Below are 17351 nucleotides of genomic sequence, written 5' to 3' on the forward strand. Positions count from 1 at the left end.
TAGGTAAGGAAATGTTTAGATGCATGCTAACAACTTTGATATACTCAGTTGGTGCAAAAGTAATTTTATTTTTACCACATTACTTTCAAAAATCCCAATTACTTTTGCATCAACCTATAATAGGAAAAAAATACTGAATAACACTAAACGTAATTGGCAAAATTTAATTTAAAATTTAAAAACAAATATAATCTACAGCATTAGAAAAACAGAGGAAAAATAAAAAATAAGGTGATTAACTGAAGGCAGGCACATGGAAAGAAAAGGCAGAGGATAAAAATAAAAATGCACAAAAAATGGTAGAAATAAGTCCACATGTATCAGTAATCACAATAAATATAAATGGATTAAAATCACCCATTAAAAGTAGAGATTATCAAAATGGATACAAAAATAAAATCTAGGTAAATGTAGCTTACAAGAGATAGCCCTAACACAAAAACAGAATAAAAAATAAGGGGATAAAAAATAGGTAACATATAAATACACCTCCTCACACATCAAAAATAGCTGGAATAGCAATATTAACAGGCAAGCATCATAAGAGGAAAAAAAGAAAATCTAAAACACTAAATTAATAAATATGCTCTGAATGTTCACAGTACAGAAAGTACTTCATTTGTGTACCAAGATGTTCAAATTGATAGTTACATTTTTAGGTAAAACAGTTCAGAGACACTAATATAAGTTATTTTTAAAAATAAATTGATATGTTAGATGATATTTATTTACCACCTAAAAGGTCCTTTGTCTAACCCCAAAGAGATGTCCCTAGTCAACATTTATTAAAAATACATTGGGGTGGCCAGGCATGGTGGCTCACACCTGTAATCCCAGAACTCTGGGAGGCCAAGGTGGGTGGATCACCTAAGGCCAGGGGTTCAAGACCAGCCTGGCCAACACTGTGAAACCCTGTCTCTACTAAAAATACAAAAATTAGCCAGGAGAGGTGGGGGGCACCTGTGGTCCCAGCTACTAAGGAGGTTGAGGCAGAAAAATCACTTGAACCTGGGAGAAGGGGGTTGCAGTGAGCCAAGATCATGCCATTGCACTCCAGCCTGGGCGACAAGAGCAAAAACTCCGCCTCAAAACAAACAAACAAAAATATATATATATGTATTTATATTATATATATTTATATATTTTATATATATATATAGAGAGAGAGAGAGGGGCACTGACTATACAGCAGTGGACAGTAATAACAGCATAGATTTAAGATTCCTGACCTCAAGAAGCTTGCTTAATATCCATTGACAAGTAAACTGGAAAATAGAGCAGGATAAGGTGAGGTCAGGATGCTCTGGGAATGTTCAGGAGGGGCATCTAATTCAGTTTTCGGAAGGTGAGAAAAGGCTTCCTAGAATACAATGACCACCTAATCTGAGCCTGAAGAGGTGAGGAGGAGACAATCTGTAAACAGGCAGTGATCCAGGCAGAAGGTAATATACTTATAGTCCTGGAGGCAGAGAGAACAGGAAACTTCAGAGGAACTGCAAATAGTATGCAGAGAAGTGAGGAGAGATTAGGCTGGTAAGATACGTAGAAAGAGACCAAAAATGACCTTTGTATGTCATAGAGAAAGCTACAGTGTCAGATTATATCATCTTACATACTTCTTTAAATGGCAGATGTTTTAGTGGTTAAAACAGATTGTACTTCAAAAGGAAAAAAAAAACAAAACATATCCTCAAAGGTTTCTGCTATAATCAAGGAAAAACTATAGAACTAGTAAACCCAGCAATTAAATACCTCTTAGATGCCTAGAAAATAGACTCCAGCCACAGAAAAACAAAATGATGCTATATTATCATTTGTGTTCATCAGTATTCAAATTCCAATCACACTTTAAGAACTACAGATTCGACTCCAGCCATATAACTTTCTCTGAGTAACTTGACCTACATAATTTTGTTCATATTCCAGATTCCTATAGTAGGTCTAATTTATTTAAAAATCACAAATTGCATATAAAATGTTACATTACTGCTAATTACTTTTTTAAATTGTGATTTCCTCTATTTACTAGACTATGAGCTTCTTCACAACAGGGATAGGACACTTAAGTGTTTTATATTCCCATCCCCATTCCTCAGGTTTCAGGCCAGTGCACCATACACAACGAATTTTAGATTAAAATGCTTTAGAAAAAAACGTAACTTCACAAATCCTTATTTCCTCATAAGGTATACATCAAACTATCCTTTACATTTCTTTTGGTTCTAACATTCGATTTGTAGCAAGCTTCTGATATTTAAAAAGACAGCCTTTTTTGCTTTTTTAAAAAACTATACCTATATATTTTCACATAACACAGACATATATGTTAGCTAGATGAGAATGCCAAGGGAGAGGGGAGAAGAGAAAAGCAGGAGGAAAGACAGGGAAAAAATGAGAGGACAAAAGAGAGGGAAGTGGTGAAAAGAGACACAGAAAACTTTACCAACAAACCCCAGGAAAGTTTTAAAAACACAATAATATTACATATGGAAGCATTACCCCTAATTCATCACAAAACCAAAGTTCTATTTTTCAATAATCAAACATCATGTAAATGCCAAAAGAAAACTCTGAGACCAAATAATGAGCCATGAATATTCCAAATCTACTGAGTTTCAGCTGTGATCAAAAATTTAGTGCTGTAGCTTAGAACGATTCCTTGGCAGAGTAGTTACAAGGAACCTCTCCTAATTCAGATATGAGTTTGATTCCAAGCTCTGACAGTTACTAGGGATCTTGACCAAGTTACTTAATCTCTCTGACTCTCAGGAAAATTTTAAATATGTGTGTGTGTGTGTATATATATATATACATTTTTTTTTTAAAGTCTTGGGGCTGGAAGTGTTAACGCTTCACATACATCTTTATGTAACACTTCACAACATCTCTAGGTAAAAATAAAATGTTAGCTATATAGCCATTTAGAATCAAGACACATGTATTCCATATTCTGTCATGTCTACCAGAATCAAGATACGTTTTCTTTCCATATTCTGTCATTTCTACCAGAATCAAGACACATTTATTCCATATTCTGTCATTTCTACCAGATCATTCAACAAACATTAACGTATAAGGCACTGTACTAAGCACTGGGTATGAAAACAACAAAAAGAGAAGTTTCTGTCCACAAAGAATTTAAAGTGGAGAAGAGTGGAAAAGACTGAGCAGCTAGGATAGAGGGTCCTGGACACCGTGAGGTGACACATGGCTTCTCAGCTGTCAGGTTCATAGCTGACTGTTTGAAGAAAGAGATGGCGGCCCAGGAGTGTTCCTGCACCATCTTCTCGTGGTCCATGTCAGTGGCAGAAGTGGAGCGGGCCCGGGGCAAGAGTGCGGGCCCCAGAAGGGGCCAGAGCAGAGGCCCGCCTGGGGGCTGCTCCCCAGCACTGACGCCAGCATCATCATCCCGTTCCTTTGTCCGATGGGCAGCTGCCAGAGCTGAGGACTGAAGTATACAGAGGCTTCCCTTTCTCTTTTTAAATTCTAGACATTAAGTATAGCCTTGGTCAAACACAGTTCATGGTGATGTTTATTTTATTAATGGACTAAGTCCTGAGGCTTTCACAAAATAATTTTGTTCCGCCAAAAATTAAGAATAAAAGTCTTTATGTAAAAGGTGCGTGTGGTGGTAGTGGTGGAAGAAGAGCTAGTTTTTATCTGTAAGACCAAGTTATCAGATCAACATGAACATTAAAGAAAAATTCCTCTTCTTAGTGCTATGTTGAACCACAATGACAACAATAATCAGAGACAAAAATAATTCAATTGTTTACTCCACAAATATTTACTAGCTGCTCCATGTGAATGACACTGTGTGTGACACTATGATAAAAATAGTAATAAAGTAAGACAGACCTGCTTCAAGAAGTTCCTAATCTGACTGAAGAAGAGTACAACAAGCAGGCAATGACAATCCCATCCAATTAGTACCTAGAGCAGAATGGGAATATAGAGGAGGGGCCCCTAGTCAGTGTTTGTCATCCCTTTTCACTTTACACACACACAAAGAAGGATAATATTTGCATGGCCAAAGACCTGAGGCAACCTGGTTGCTAGGCCAGTTGAGGTCCTGCCCTACGGGGTGAAGGCATGAGTAGTAGTTTGAGAAGGGCCCTGTGAGACAAGGTCAACTGCCCACACATCCCTCGGGCTTCTTCACTTAAGTCTAGTAGCTACTGTATTCAACAGGTTAACACAGAACATTTCCATCACCACAGAAACTTCTACTGAATAAAACTATAATCTATAATTCCATTCACTAATTTTAAAATTCTGATATCATACAAAGATTTAGCAGTAAGTGTAAAAAGGCATAATGATGGAATATAATTCAGTAACAAAAGGAATGAACAGCTGATAAATGCTACGACATGGATGAACCTTGATGCTAAATCTGAAAAAATCTAGTCACAAAAGATCAAATATTACATGCTTCTATTTATATGAAACATAGACAAAACGCAAAACTTTAGAGACAAAAAACAGATGCGGACTGTCTAGGGATAGAGATGGGAGAAAAAAATGACTGCGATCAGGCAGCAGGGATCTTTTTTGGGGTGACAGAAATGTGTTCTAAAACTGGATTGTGGTAATGGCTGCACAACTCTATATATTTACTAAAGATCACTGAATACTTAAAATAGGTAAATGTTATGGTATGTAAATTATACCTCAATAAAGCTGTTAAAACCGTAGTACATCAAAAAAAAGGGAAGCTATTTGTGAAATGTACTTTTCAAAATTTTCCATTTTAGCACCACAAACATATACATATTCCCAGAAATAATAGAACCAAAGCGTCTTCTACAGCAGAATTCAGAGACCCATATAACTCTCTAGTGGCATCTAGTGATATAGGATAAGGCTTTCTTCAAAATGGTTTTATTTCTGAATTTTAAACAGTAACAGTATATTAGACATAGTGTAAGACTTTCACAAAAACTATTTGAAATACAAAAAAAAAAAACCCTTGTCTCATGACATAAGGAACACTGCAGCAACAAGCACTACTGTCAAGCATGCTTGCCACGTACATTCTAGGCACTGTGTGTGCGGCTAAGTGCTTGATGGAATTATCTCAGCCTGGTTTTGTTCCACAGTGCTTCATGGCAGAGCAGAAAAATCTCAAATATTTTGAGAAAAAAAAACAAGGTTTTTCACAACCTCAAATATTCTCTTACAAAAGGGGAACAAGAATTTTTTTTTTCCTTTTTATTATTTTAACAGATTTGACAGTTCAATTGATGAAAAAATAAACTAGGTCCAGTTTAAACTGAAAATATCTGAAGCACATGCCCCCTCCAAATAAAAAACCTGTAATAAAAATGCCGAATGATAGCTCAATTGACCTTTCAAAAGATTTTGAAATTGTGGCTGTTACCTAGCACTTTCAGAGTGTTTTCTGTACTAATTTTATCATGTGTAATGTTTTAGTCAATCCTCAGACTGAAATGAAGTACTCTAAGAGTCATTATAGAACTTATTTTCTTAGACTCATGAGTTCAACAAAGATGGAAATAATTTATATGCTATAATACAGCATATTTCAGTTACTTAAAAAAAGAAAATAAGTTATCATAGAATTATAAATCCAGGATATTCTGTACCTTAGATTTCATCTAGTTCAACTCACTCCCAGGTAGTTCATGGCAGAGGAGGAAACCCAAAGGAAAAACCATGATTCCTGGGCCAGAGTTTTTCTTTGCACCCTTATCTCCTTGGCATAAAATGTCGCGCGCGCACACACACACGCGCACACACAAACACAAACACACACACACACAGCATTAGTAAAAGAAGCTGTGAATCAGTCTCAGATTTTTTAAAAAACTTAATGGTTTCAAGACTGAACTGCTGTCCACTGAATGTTCTCAAATACTTATCTAGTCTTTGCTTAGAAGTAAACTAGATTCATAATTAGATGCAACACTTATCATTTTTCATGAAAAATATCAATTTTCTTAATGCATAAAGGTCTAAACTCATTGTTTTATGGTGACCATATATTTTTTAAAATCTCAAAATTCAAACAAAAAACAGTTAATAAGAGAAAAAAATCTATGAAAAGTATAGTGTCAGAATATAAATTTGTTTTTAATATAAAATGAATGAAGCAAGTTATCATAAATGTACCAAGAACCAGGCATACTTAAACATATATGGATACCCATGTATACAGTACATAAGTGTTAATGAAAAGCAGCAAATTATAGATCACAAATCACAAAGGTGATGAGCTTAAAAAAGAAGCCAGTGAACTACTAAGAACCAAGGATTAAGATTGCTTTCAATTATTTACTGTGTTTTGGCAAAAACAAATTTCCCTTCAGTTGGCAGAACACAGAATTTTAAGAGCAACCTTCTGGGAAACACGCTCCAGGGACTTAAAATATATCCTGGCCTGTCCTACATGAAAATAGCATACTGTAATCAAAAGGGAAAAAGAACAGAATAATGAGACCATATGTCTCCTGGCTCTTTATCTTACTGCTCATATTCTAACGGGTGTGAATAACTTATTAGATTGCCAGTGAGCTGGAAGTCTGAAAGATAAATGTGGCCCAAGAATCCCCTCATCTGCTTACCTATAAATTCTCAAAGTGTGAAGAAAGTTAATCTTTTTAAAATAATCCCGAAAAGACTGTTCTGTGTCTGAGTAATTATTTAATGACACCAACACCATGTCATATTGAATATGGAAATAGCCAAAGCTCTATAATTCATCAGAGAAAAGAAACCTAAAAATAGATTCCAATTCATTACATTATTTATAAAGGTAAAACTTTCTTAGATACTGACAATTATTTTAAAATATGGTAGCAGCTATTCAGAGCCAACTGCTCAAAATGCTTTCCAATGGGGTACTGGCTCTTCCATTTACATTACATGTATCTTTCTTAAATTCTAGAAAATTATCTGCCAAATATTTCTTTGAAAATTACCTCTTCCCATTTTCCTCTTTTTTATTCTTCTTCTGAAATTCCTATTGGGTTACTGAATAATTTTCATTTTACCCTTCATATGTCAACTTCTCTCTCATATTTTCCAGTGCTGTCTCTATGTGTTACATGCAACCTAATTTCCTCCAGTTGTCCTACCGTTCACAAATTCTTCATTCAGTCCTGTCTAATCACACTTCAGCCCACCCTTGAGGTTTGGGGGTTTTTAATTTGAGGGATAATATTTTTCATTATTAGAAGTTCTGTTTATCCTTTTCAAATCTGCCTGGACTTTTGTAATTCCAATTAACCGAAGTTCTGGGATCCAGTCCTGCTGCTTGTTATGCCTATTGACTTTCACTCCTAAAAGACTTCTTCTACATACGTTAGTAAATATGGGATTGTGACTTTTGCTAAGTGAGACTTTATCTGCAAATTCTGTGTGGTTTGGATTAGAAGCTGTATTCTTCCAGAATAATGGCTTCTACCAGGTAACCCACGGAGGCAATCAGCCCAGGACAACTTCACTTCTACCTGTGGGTTCCCAGAAAATGCAAGTACTATAAATTTGACCCTCAGGAGGACTCTTTAGGGGAGTAGGCATTCTTATTCCATATAGATTCAAAATCGATTTGCCTGTTATCACATGGCATTAAATTCCATCCACATGCTGATGACTCTCAAATTTCTGTCTCCAAATCAGACTTCACTCCTGAACTTCAACTCCTATAATCATTGCCTATTGAACACTTTCCCTTGAATGTCTAATATGCATCTCAAATCTTACCACATCCAAATCTTAATCTGATTCTTGATTTCTCTTCCTTGCTCCTTCCACCCACCCCACTACCACCAAAAAAAAAAAAAAAAAAGGTCAGAAACTCCAGCCTTCCAGCTCAGGCCTAGTGGTGCACATGGCCTCAACTCCCATTCACCACTCCAGATGTGGGTACACTTGGTGATTTCCTTTCTCTGCATTCCAGCACCACTTAACATTGAAAAGATTTACTTATAATATTATATCCGATAGAGAGCAGATGCTTTACCCCATCTGTTTAGATGGTCACATTGATTAAGAGTCCTCAGTGTTGGCTTTTCAAATGGGAGCAGGAAAAGGAGGCTACTTTAAATTGCCTATAGTTATCTCTTCATACCAGGTTACTCTTAGGGCCTGTTCCTTTCAAAATAATGCTACTAATAGGGCTCAGAAAAGTATGTAGAAACCACTTCCTGCCCAGGTACAGTGGCTCACGCCTATAATCCCAGCACTTTGGGAGACCAAGGTGGGCAGATCACTTGAGGTCAGGAGTTCGAGATCAGCCTGGCCAACATGGTGAAACTCCGTCTCTACTAAAAATATAAAAATTAGCTGGGCATAGTGGTGCTTGCCTGTAGTCCCAGCTACTTGGGAGGCTGCGGCACGAGAATCACATGAACCTGGGAGTTAGAGGTTGCAGTGAGTGAGATCGGGCCACTGTACTACAGCCTGGGTAACAGAGTGAGACTCTGTCTCCAAAAAAAAAAAAAAAAAAAAAGAAAAGAAAGAAAAAAGAAATCACTTCCTATTAAGAAACCATGAATGTGGATGTATTTTGGCTTTAGGATAAGGACCCTCACAGACTGATAAACTACAGATTCGTATTCAAGATCCTTCTAATAATCTATCTTATCTTACAGCCACTATGCCCCCAATGCAGCCAGACCTACCTGCTGTTGCTAAAGTATGTCTCAGTGACATCTTTCTTCCAAGACTTTACCCATGTTTTTCTATCTGGAATGTCCTTCTCACTTTTTAAAAAAGCCCATTTATTCTACAAGGACCAGTTCAAATACTACCTCATCTGCAAAGCCTTCTTGGATCCTTGTCATGTACCCTGCTTTTGGCTTACTTTCCCCTCTGCCGATACCTTTACTAACTGACCACTTACAGCAATGCAGTTCTATTCCAATTACCATGTTAGTCACAAAGGGAAGCACAAACAAGAACAAACTCAGACATAATCCCCACTGAGGAACAAAATTTAGTAGTATGTCCAATCAGACTTGGTTGGGTCCATCAAGGACCAGTAATGTTCATTTGGACAACCTCACTGCACCATACCTCCTAACCTCCATAGTGGCTCAACCCACAGCAATTTTTCTCGCCTTTCCTTACACCCCAGACTCCCTGAAAGAAGTGAGGTCTTGTCCCAAACTCCGCAGCTCATTTGGCTAGGGTTCTCAAGTAAATACTTGTCAGCCCTCTTCCTGATCCCCAAACCCATCATTAGTGGCAAAAGTGATGCCATGAAAGGCTAGACCTCCTAGGATCATAACACTGCTCTTCCAGACTCTGGTGTCCTGCCCACTGCCTAAACTCTTGATACTATTTCATATGCACTAGACTGGACCACTCAATACCAACATTCATGTGAGTGACATCTGTGCCTACTAAATCACATTAGGATACCCTGGAAGTCCTTGCCAGGGCTAGTCTCTGGAATTAGACAAATCCTCCCCAGACCATGTTATTCATTCTCTCCTTGCTCTTTCCTTCTTTCTTTCCCTTTTTAACACTTGACTTACCATTGCTCCAGGTGAAGCATCATAATGGCTGTGGGGGACTCATTCAGTCACCTCTAATTTCTCTATTCTTCTGTCTAACTGTAGATTCATCCTCTTTCCTAATAGGTACTGTAGATTCATCCTCTTTCCTCCACAATAGTTTAACCTGATACAGAATAAGTCAAGCACAGAGAAAGACAGCTACATAGGGTGCTAAAAGAGGCTATCCAGTGGCCAATACCTAGAGGGGTGACTCTACTACCACACATGGCAAAGGAAAAAGGGGAAAAGAAAAGGAAAAGAAAGTAGCTGCCAGAAAAACAAAAAGTCCCTTTCTCCAGCTTCCTTCACATTAACTGTTCCTCTATCCTTCTGTATGAGCACTGTAACATACTCACCTCTTTTATTCACAGTCTTATTTCCTAAGCACTGTATTAGTTACTTAAAATCTGGCAAAATGGTTGCCAGAAACAGTGACGTAATACAGCTTTATAGATGGTATTGCATCAAATATTCTCTTAATAATATCAACATTCCAATTCATCTGGTACTAGTTTCTCATTTCAAATTATATCCTGAAAGCACTATGTACAACTTTAAAAAATATATATATAAAAAAAATAAATTTCAAACTATACAAAAGTGGTGAGAAAAGGCAATGAAGCCACATATACCTTTTACCTTACTTATACAACTGCCAAGTGATTCATGACTGATCTTGTTTCAGTTATACCCCTCCCTACCCTCTCAACCTCCACCAGGGTTATTCTGAAGCTAATCCCAGAGATATTGTCATTTCATACATAAGTATTTCATCTCACATCATTTATAGGTGAGATTATTTTTTTTAAATAATCAAAATATAACCAAAATATTATTAAACCTTTAGAATTAATAATCCCTACGCTGGGTGCAGTGGCTTATGCCTGTAATCCTAGCACTTTGGGAGGTCGAGGCAGGAGAATCACTTGAGCCAAGGAGTTCAAAACCAGCGTGAGCAACACAGGGAAACCCTGTCTCTAAAAAAATACAAAAAACTGACCAGGCATGGTGGCGTGTGCCTGTGGTCCCAGATACTCAAGAGACTTAGGTGGGAGAATCACCCTTAGCCCAGGCTGAGGCTGCAGTGAGCAGAGATCGCACCACTACACTCCAGGCTAGGCAACAGAGTGAGACCATGTCTCAAAAAAAAAAAAAATCCTTAGCATCATTAAATATCCAGCCAGTTTTCAAATGTCCCCATCTGTTTTGTTTGCTTGAATCATAATTAAAATAAGGTCCATACGTTGGCATTGGTCTCAAATCTCTTGTATGCTATAGGTTCGCCCACCGCCTGCCCCGAGCTCTTCCCTGCCACCCTGAAATTTATTGGTTGAAGAAACTGGCATATAAAATTCCTCAGTTTAGCTTTTGCTGATATACTTCTGATAGTGTCATTGAACATGTTATATTTCCCCCTGTATTTCCTGGAAAATGATAGTTAGAGCTATAGGCTTGAATGTATTTGGTTCAATTTTCTGGCAAGACTACTTCACAGTGGGAAGCATGTAATATCTGGTTATCTCTCTTTTTGTGATGTTAGCAGCTGTTAATGATACTATTTTACCAGAGATTGCAAAGCGGCGATACAGTGACATTCTATGATTCTTCTATCTTTTAACAACTGCGATATGCTAATAATGAGAAACTTCTCATCAATTACTTGGTTACTCAGAGCTACAGTTCATATAGCAGAAAAGGTAGAGAAAAATGCTTGAGTCTTTCCATTTATTACATTTTCAAAATGAGTTATTTCTTACCACCCTCTAAAGCTAACCAATTATTTTTTTTTCCTTTAGTATTACTGTGAACTTACGGTTCAAATATATTTAATGTACTGAAATATATTAAATATATTATCCTTATTATCCTTAGTGATCCTCAAACTATCTCATCTATGGCTCCTGAGTCCTTTAAGTTGCCCTCAGGAGTTTTTGACAGCGTCCTTGCTTTCTGAACTGACAAGATATTAAAAGCTCATCTGCACATCTCCTGCCCTAGACCTGCAAGTAGCTACTCTCCAAGGAGCCTTCATTTACTTTAGTGGGAACTGATATTTAGAGACTACAGTCTGGGTTCTAGGGGTGCTCACTGCGACTCGATTGGTCCTTGTTTCCAGGCATTGCCAGGGGAAAGAGCTAGAAAATTTACCATCACAGAGTCTTTCCTAACCTTAGAAACTTTTACCTGTTTCTCCTTTAAACTACACTAAAAATCCAAGTTTCCAATGATACTATCTTAACCAGTCATTTGCTTTATCCCATAAAATACACAAAAAAGCCTTAGAATAACAATACCAACATAACCAGCGTAATATGATTACTCTAACAGTTGAGGATTATACTTTTGGAGATGCTTTATCCTTCAGTTATAATCTATTAGGGCATATAATCAAATATCCGACATTTGAAATAGTGCCTCTCTGTATGGTTATGTAAGCAAATTGAGAGAGAGAGAGAAAAAAATGAATTAGAATCACCTGTCTCATTGTTTCAATCTTTAGGACTCATTTACATTTTAAATTTGTTTTAAACTTGGGCAAAATATGTATATGGTCCCAAAGTCAAAGAGACAAGATATATTCAGAGAAGTCCAGCTTCCAGTTTCTTCCCCACACTTTTCCCTCCATTACTCTGTAAATAACCATCTATTGTTGTTTTTAAAGTTTTATTTTATCCTTTCTTTTTAATTTCTTAAATATTAGCACTGCCACCTCTTTCTTTGATAAATGATATATACTATACTCACTTGTCTATACCTTGCTTTTTCCAATGAACATCACTCCATAGCAGTATGAAGAGATATTCCTCATTCCTTTTTACAGTTGTGGATATAGTAAAAGTTATTCAACAAATCCTGTACTAACCAACATTTGGGTTGTTTCCACCTTTTGCTATTTCAAACAGTGCTGTGATAAAAACAGCCTAGTGTGTGTTTGTGACTTTTCCTATTTTTGCTGCTGTAACACTGAAACAGATCCCTCGAAGTAAAGCTGCTAGGCCAAAGGGTAAACATAAATGTAATTTTTCTAAATAGTGCCAAATTCTCTTCCCTAGTATTTACACCATTTAGCATTTCCTCCAGCAATGTCCGAGAGTGCCTGCTTCTTCCCTTCCCTCCACAGCCTCATCAAGAGAACAGCTTGTCAAACTTTTTAACTACTGTCAATATAATCGGCAAGAAATGACATTTCAGTAAAGTATCTGCATATTTCTTATCAGCTGAAAGGTCAGGCAATTTTTTCTACGTTTAAGAGCCATTTGCAATTATTTTTCCATAAACCATCTGTTCATGTATCTTACCCACTTTCTTGTTGACAGTCTTATCGATTTTTTAGGGATATTAACCCTTTGTGATAGAAATTGCAAATACTCTTGTCCAATTTGTCACTTCTTTTTTTACTTAACTTGTATTTTTAGCCATGTAAAAGTATCAAATTTTATTTCCCATATTATAATCTGGATTTTGAGTTATAGTTAGGGTGTTTATTCTACTTCCAGGTTCAGAGGAATTCAAGACTTGCATAGTTTCATTTTTATACATTAAATGTATAATTCATTTGTAATTTATCCTTCACATAATATAAATCTAATATAAATTAAATAAATCTAATATTTATTTATTAAAATAAATCTAATATTGTCTTCCTTTACTATACACTTAAATTCCACGTGCAACTGCATCTATTTCCTTATTCTCTACTCAGCTGCACTGGTCTGTCTTTTAAGTACCAATCCCAGAGTTTTAATTAGAAATGCTTAATACTATGTTTCAATAATTAGCAGGGCTACAACCCTCCTCCGCTGCTCTGCTTTTGAGGGTTTTCCTTGGATTCTACTTATTTGCTTTTTCCAATAAAATTTATAATGAACTTGCCTACCTCCCGGAACACACACACGCACGCGCGCACACACACACACACACAATCATGATAAAGTTATCAATTAAGAAGAATGTCAAAATTATGATGTTGAAACTAAAAGCTGGGTATAAGCCTTAAAATATTTTTCACCATTCTGTGCTTGTGTAAGGATATAGGCTGAACCCAGAAAACCTTTGCTACATTATCATGGGAAAATTTTATTTAACCAAACTTATATTAACTACCAAAGGGACACAATTTATTTAATTTATATCACATATTGTATAACAGGACAGATTAGAAAAAAAAAATAACCAAATAACAAAGCACACAGGACATTAGGAAGGTACCTCCTCACCTTCCTTTTTCAGCCATTTCACAATGTTTCCCTCTTCCATTGTAGGAGACAGTGACGGCATTAGTATCTTAATGGGATCACCTGAAATTGAAAAAAAAGGAAAGATCAGCCACAACAAATAATGCACCTCTTGAGGCATCAATATAAGTTCAAGTAAATTAATGTCAAATTCAATTTGAAAAAAAAGGCATTCCAAAGTCTAAAAGATTCCCAACTGGTAAACTAAGTCTCCAGTAAATAGTATGGAAACATAAAATTCAATTTTTTATAACAATAAAAATGTTTTTTGGAATATTTTAAACTCTGTTTTCATAATTCCCCAGTGTTCTATGCATCTTCTCAAGCCAGGTGCTTACAAGTCAAAAAAAAAAAAGGAGAAAAATTGATTTAGGATTGATTTAGGTTTCACCTCCTCCTTTCCCTTTTGTTTCTGCAAAAAACATTTATAGGTAAAATGACCAAAGAAAAAGGCAAATAAGAAAACAACAACAAAACAACAATAAAAAAATAACAACAACAAAAACATGGTTCTGACGATCTACAACAGAATAATTAAGATCAGAAATTGGCTGTTTTTATTTTCCTCTAATATTATAGTATTCAAGAATCAAAGGTTCCTACAAATAAGTGTGAAAGGAAAAGTTTGCCTCATCAAGGATGATTAGAATTTAAGTGGTTAAATTAACCTCACTTTTTGTTGTATACCACAATTCAATTGGGGATCCAGAGAAGTAGACCTCAAACCAGAATGATCTCTCAATGAAGCATAACTACATTTTCCTTAGGTATCAAAAAAGGAAACACTATGTATTTGTCCAGCAACACTTCCCAATCCACTGTCCAGGGTTACAATCAAGAGCAACATGGCTTTTAGATTACAATTTACCATGGTAACAAATACACCCATCCCCTGTAGTTTTCCACAGACCCTATTCTCCTCAGATAGTTCAACTCTCCAGACTCAAACAAGCAAAACACTGTAGCATAGCTAACATACTTCGAACGTGGAAGAACAGGGATTCTTTTGTCTCCACTGATGTTTTAGGTTAAAAGCAAGGAAATTTAGCACTAATGTTAAATGAGAATAAATATTTATCTTGGGAAGCTGAATAACTTGTACTGCATTTTCAAATGGAGATTTCCTATGGCTTCATGATAAAGGCGCTTCCACCTCTTTGAAGTATTTAAGAGAAAGTTTCTGTACCTCTCCACTTTTCCCTCACTCTGAAGGTCTGCAGAAAGAATGCAAGCATGCATACCTGCCTCAGTCCCTTCCTTATTTTAACAACTTCCTGATCATAGACAACCTGCAGTCTCCTCTCAGCTCCTCCACCCACGTGCTAGGCACAGGTGGCCCTGCCTTTCAAAAGCAGCTCCACGGGCCCAGCTCTCTGTGTTCTTGCCATCAGGGCCCACTGGATATGAGGAAGCAATTCGGATATGTGTGCTTGCTTTGTACACACAGTCTCCCTCTAAAACAGAAAGTTCAAAGTCTAAAGTGGGGTTATACTAAGAAGCCCAATCTTAGGCCACAGATCTAAGTCACATTCTCCAATCCAATGTAACTATCAGCATTTGATCTCCATCTGTCTTACCCTTTCTCTCTCTCCACTGGCACCAAATTCTAAGAAGGTTGGAAAAGTAGAACTATCACTCCTAGTGCCCCAACAATGACACAGCCCAAACCAAAGTTCAAGTCAAACATGCCCATTTCATCAAAGAGAAAACCACAATCTAGACTGATTACAGCATGCGAATCTGCATGCTTAACTCTCAAAGTTGTGCTGACTTAACATCTCAATATTCCTTACAAACATGGATCATCAATTAATTAATGGTTATTGATAGCTTATATTCACTCAGAAATCCAAATATAGCAAACCAGACATATCAGATCCACGTGAGCATTCTTCATATATGTCTAATTAAATATCCTTGTAAACCTTTTCCCCACCTTGAACGTGCAGAATTCTTGTATTAAAAAACCACTTTTGCCGAGGTGGGCAGATTTCAGGCCAGAAGTTTGAGACCAGCCTGGCCAACGTGGTGAAACCCCACTCTATTAAAATTTAAAAATTAGCCAGGTGTGGTGGCACATGCCTGTAATCCCAGTTATTTGGGGGGCTGAGGCATGAGAATCACTCGAATCCGGGAGACGGCTGCAGCGAGTCAAGATCACGGCACTCCAGCATGGGCAACAGAGCAAGACTCTGCCTGAGAAAAACAAAACAAAACAAAAAACCATCTTTACAGGCCAGGCGCGGTGGCTCACGCCTGTAATCCCAGCACTTTGGGAGGCTGAGGCGGGTGGATTACGAGGTCAGGAGATCGAGACCATCCTGCCTAACACAGTGAAACTCCGTCTCTACCAAAAATACAAAAAATTAGCCGGGCGTGGTGGCGGGCGCCTGTAGTCCCAGCTACTTGGGAGGCTGAGGCGGGAGAACGGCGTGAACCCGGGAGGTGGAGCTTACAGTGAGCCGAGATCCCGCCACTGCACTCCAGCCTGGGCGACAGAGCGAGACTCCATCTCAAAAAAAAAACAAACCATCTTTACTATTGACAATGAATATTTCAAATGCACACGAAAACAGGTTATCTCTAAGTGCATTATATATTGAAAAAAAGGAGGAAAAATAGCCAGAATGAGTTTCCTAACTCCTAATTATGAAAGATGGTTATTTTGAAGACACTGAAGAACAAAGGCCATCCAACTCCAGTCCACCATGACTCTCAATAACCGTAGCTGCAACAGTTTCACTTAATTCCCAAGCTACCTCTAGTTGAAATGCTAATTATAACTAGAAGGTAGCTTTAAAAAATCTCTGCATTTTTTACTTAGTAAAATAAGTCCTTGTGAACTAAAATAGGCATATTAAAATATTAAATAGGTAAAAAATAATGCAAACTACTAAGTACAACCATAATGTTTTGTCTATAAAACGCTGGAGAACTAAATTCTTGAGTGAACTAAAATTAGGGAAGTGCACTTAGGGAAAACACACATACACACACACACTCTCACACACAGGCAAGATTATAACATTAGTGATGCATCTCCAAATCCAAACCATAACAATCCTACACTTAATTGCAAGAATTCTTCAAATGTACATAAAGCTCAACACATTAAATGCATTTGGAGATAAGAGAATGAGCTTTCTAATCCTCTACACTATGTGGTGTGTCTTACTGCCTTTTTCATTTTTTACATGGCTTGATAAAGAAATCATAAACAGTTGCTTAAAGAATGTACTGTCAGCCTGAGCCTCAGCATTATTTTTTTAAGCTCAGAATAACAAATGCACTTGTTTTGGGGAAAAAAAAAAAAAAAAAAAGGAGTGGGGGGTGGACAAAAAAACTCCTACCTTTTAAATAGCACCATGGTAAGAGGCCAGCCTCTTTTTGAAAACAAAAGCTTAAAAAAAAAAAAAAAAAGGTCCCAATGTGTTCTTATCAAAAAGCTGAAGCCAGGCATTATGAACAGAATATTTCATAAATATATACATATTACATTTATATATCAAAGAGTTCCATTTCAAAGAAGCAACTAAATGGACCTCAATGATACTATAGCCAGATTCCAATTTATGACAAATACTAACTT

General features: G+C 36.9%; 1 protein-coding gene across 4 annotated transcripts in view; it reads right to left on the reverse strand.

Annotated features, from left to right (window-relative positions):
• PDHX (pyruvate dehydrogenase complex component X) overlaps nucleotides 1-17351 on the reverse strand; it is an 83972-nt gene that overhangs the window by 55117 nt on the left and 11504 nt on the right. For all 4 annotated transcript variants that reach the window (XR_003722578.2, XM_028833522.2, XM_015114539.3 and 1 more), the window contains exon 2: nucleotides 13745-13825. Coding sequence is in view for 3 of the 4 variants with exons in the window: in XM_028833522.2 (XP_028689355.2) it covers nucleotides 13745-13825 (81 nt within the window). In the remaining variant the exon portion in view is untranslated. The remainder of the gene's footprint in view (nucleotides 1-13744; nucleotides 13826-17351) is intronic.

This window comes from Macaca mulatta, chromosome 14 (assembly GCF_049350105.2).
Source record: "Macaca mulatta isolate MMU2019108-1 chromosome 14, T2T-MMU8v2.0, whole genome shotgun sequence".
NCBI lineage: Eukaryota > Metazoa > Chordata > Mammalia > Primates > Cercopithecidae > Macaca > Macaca mulatta.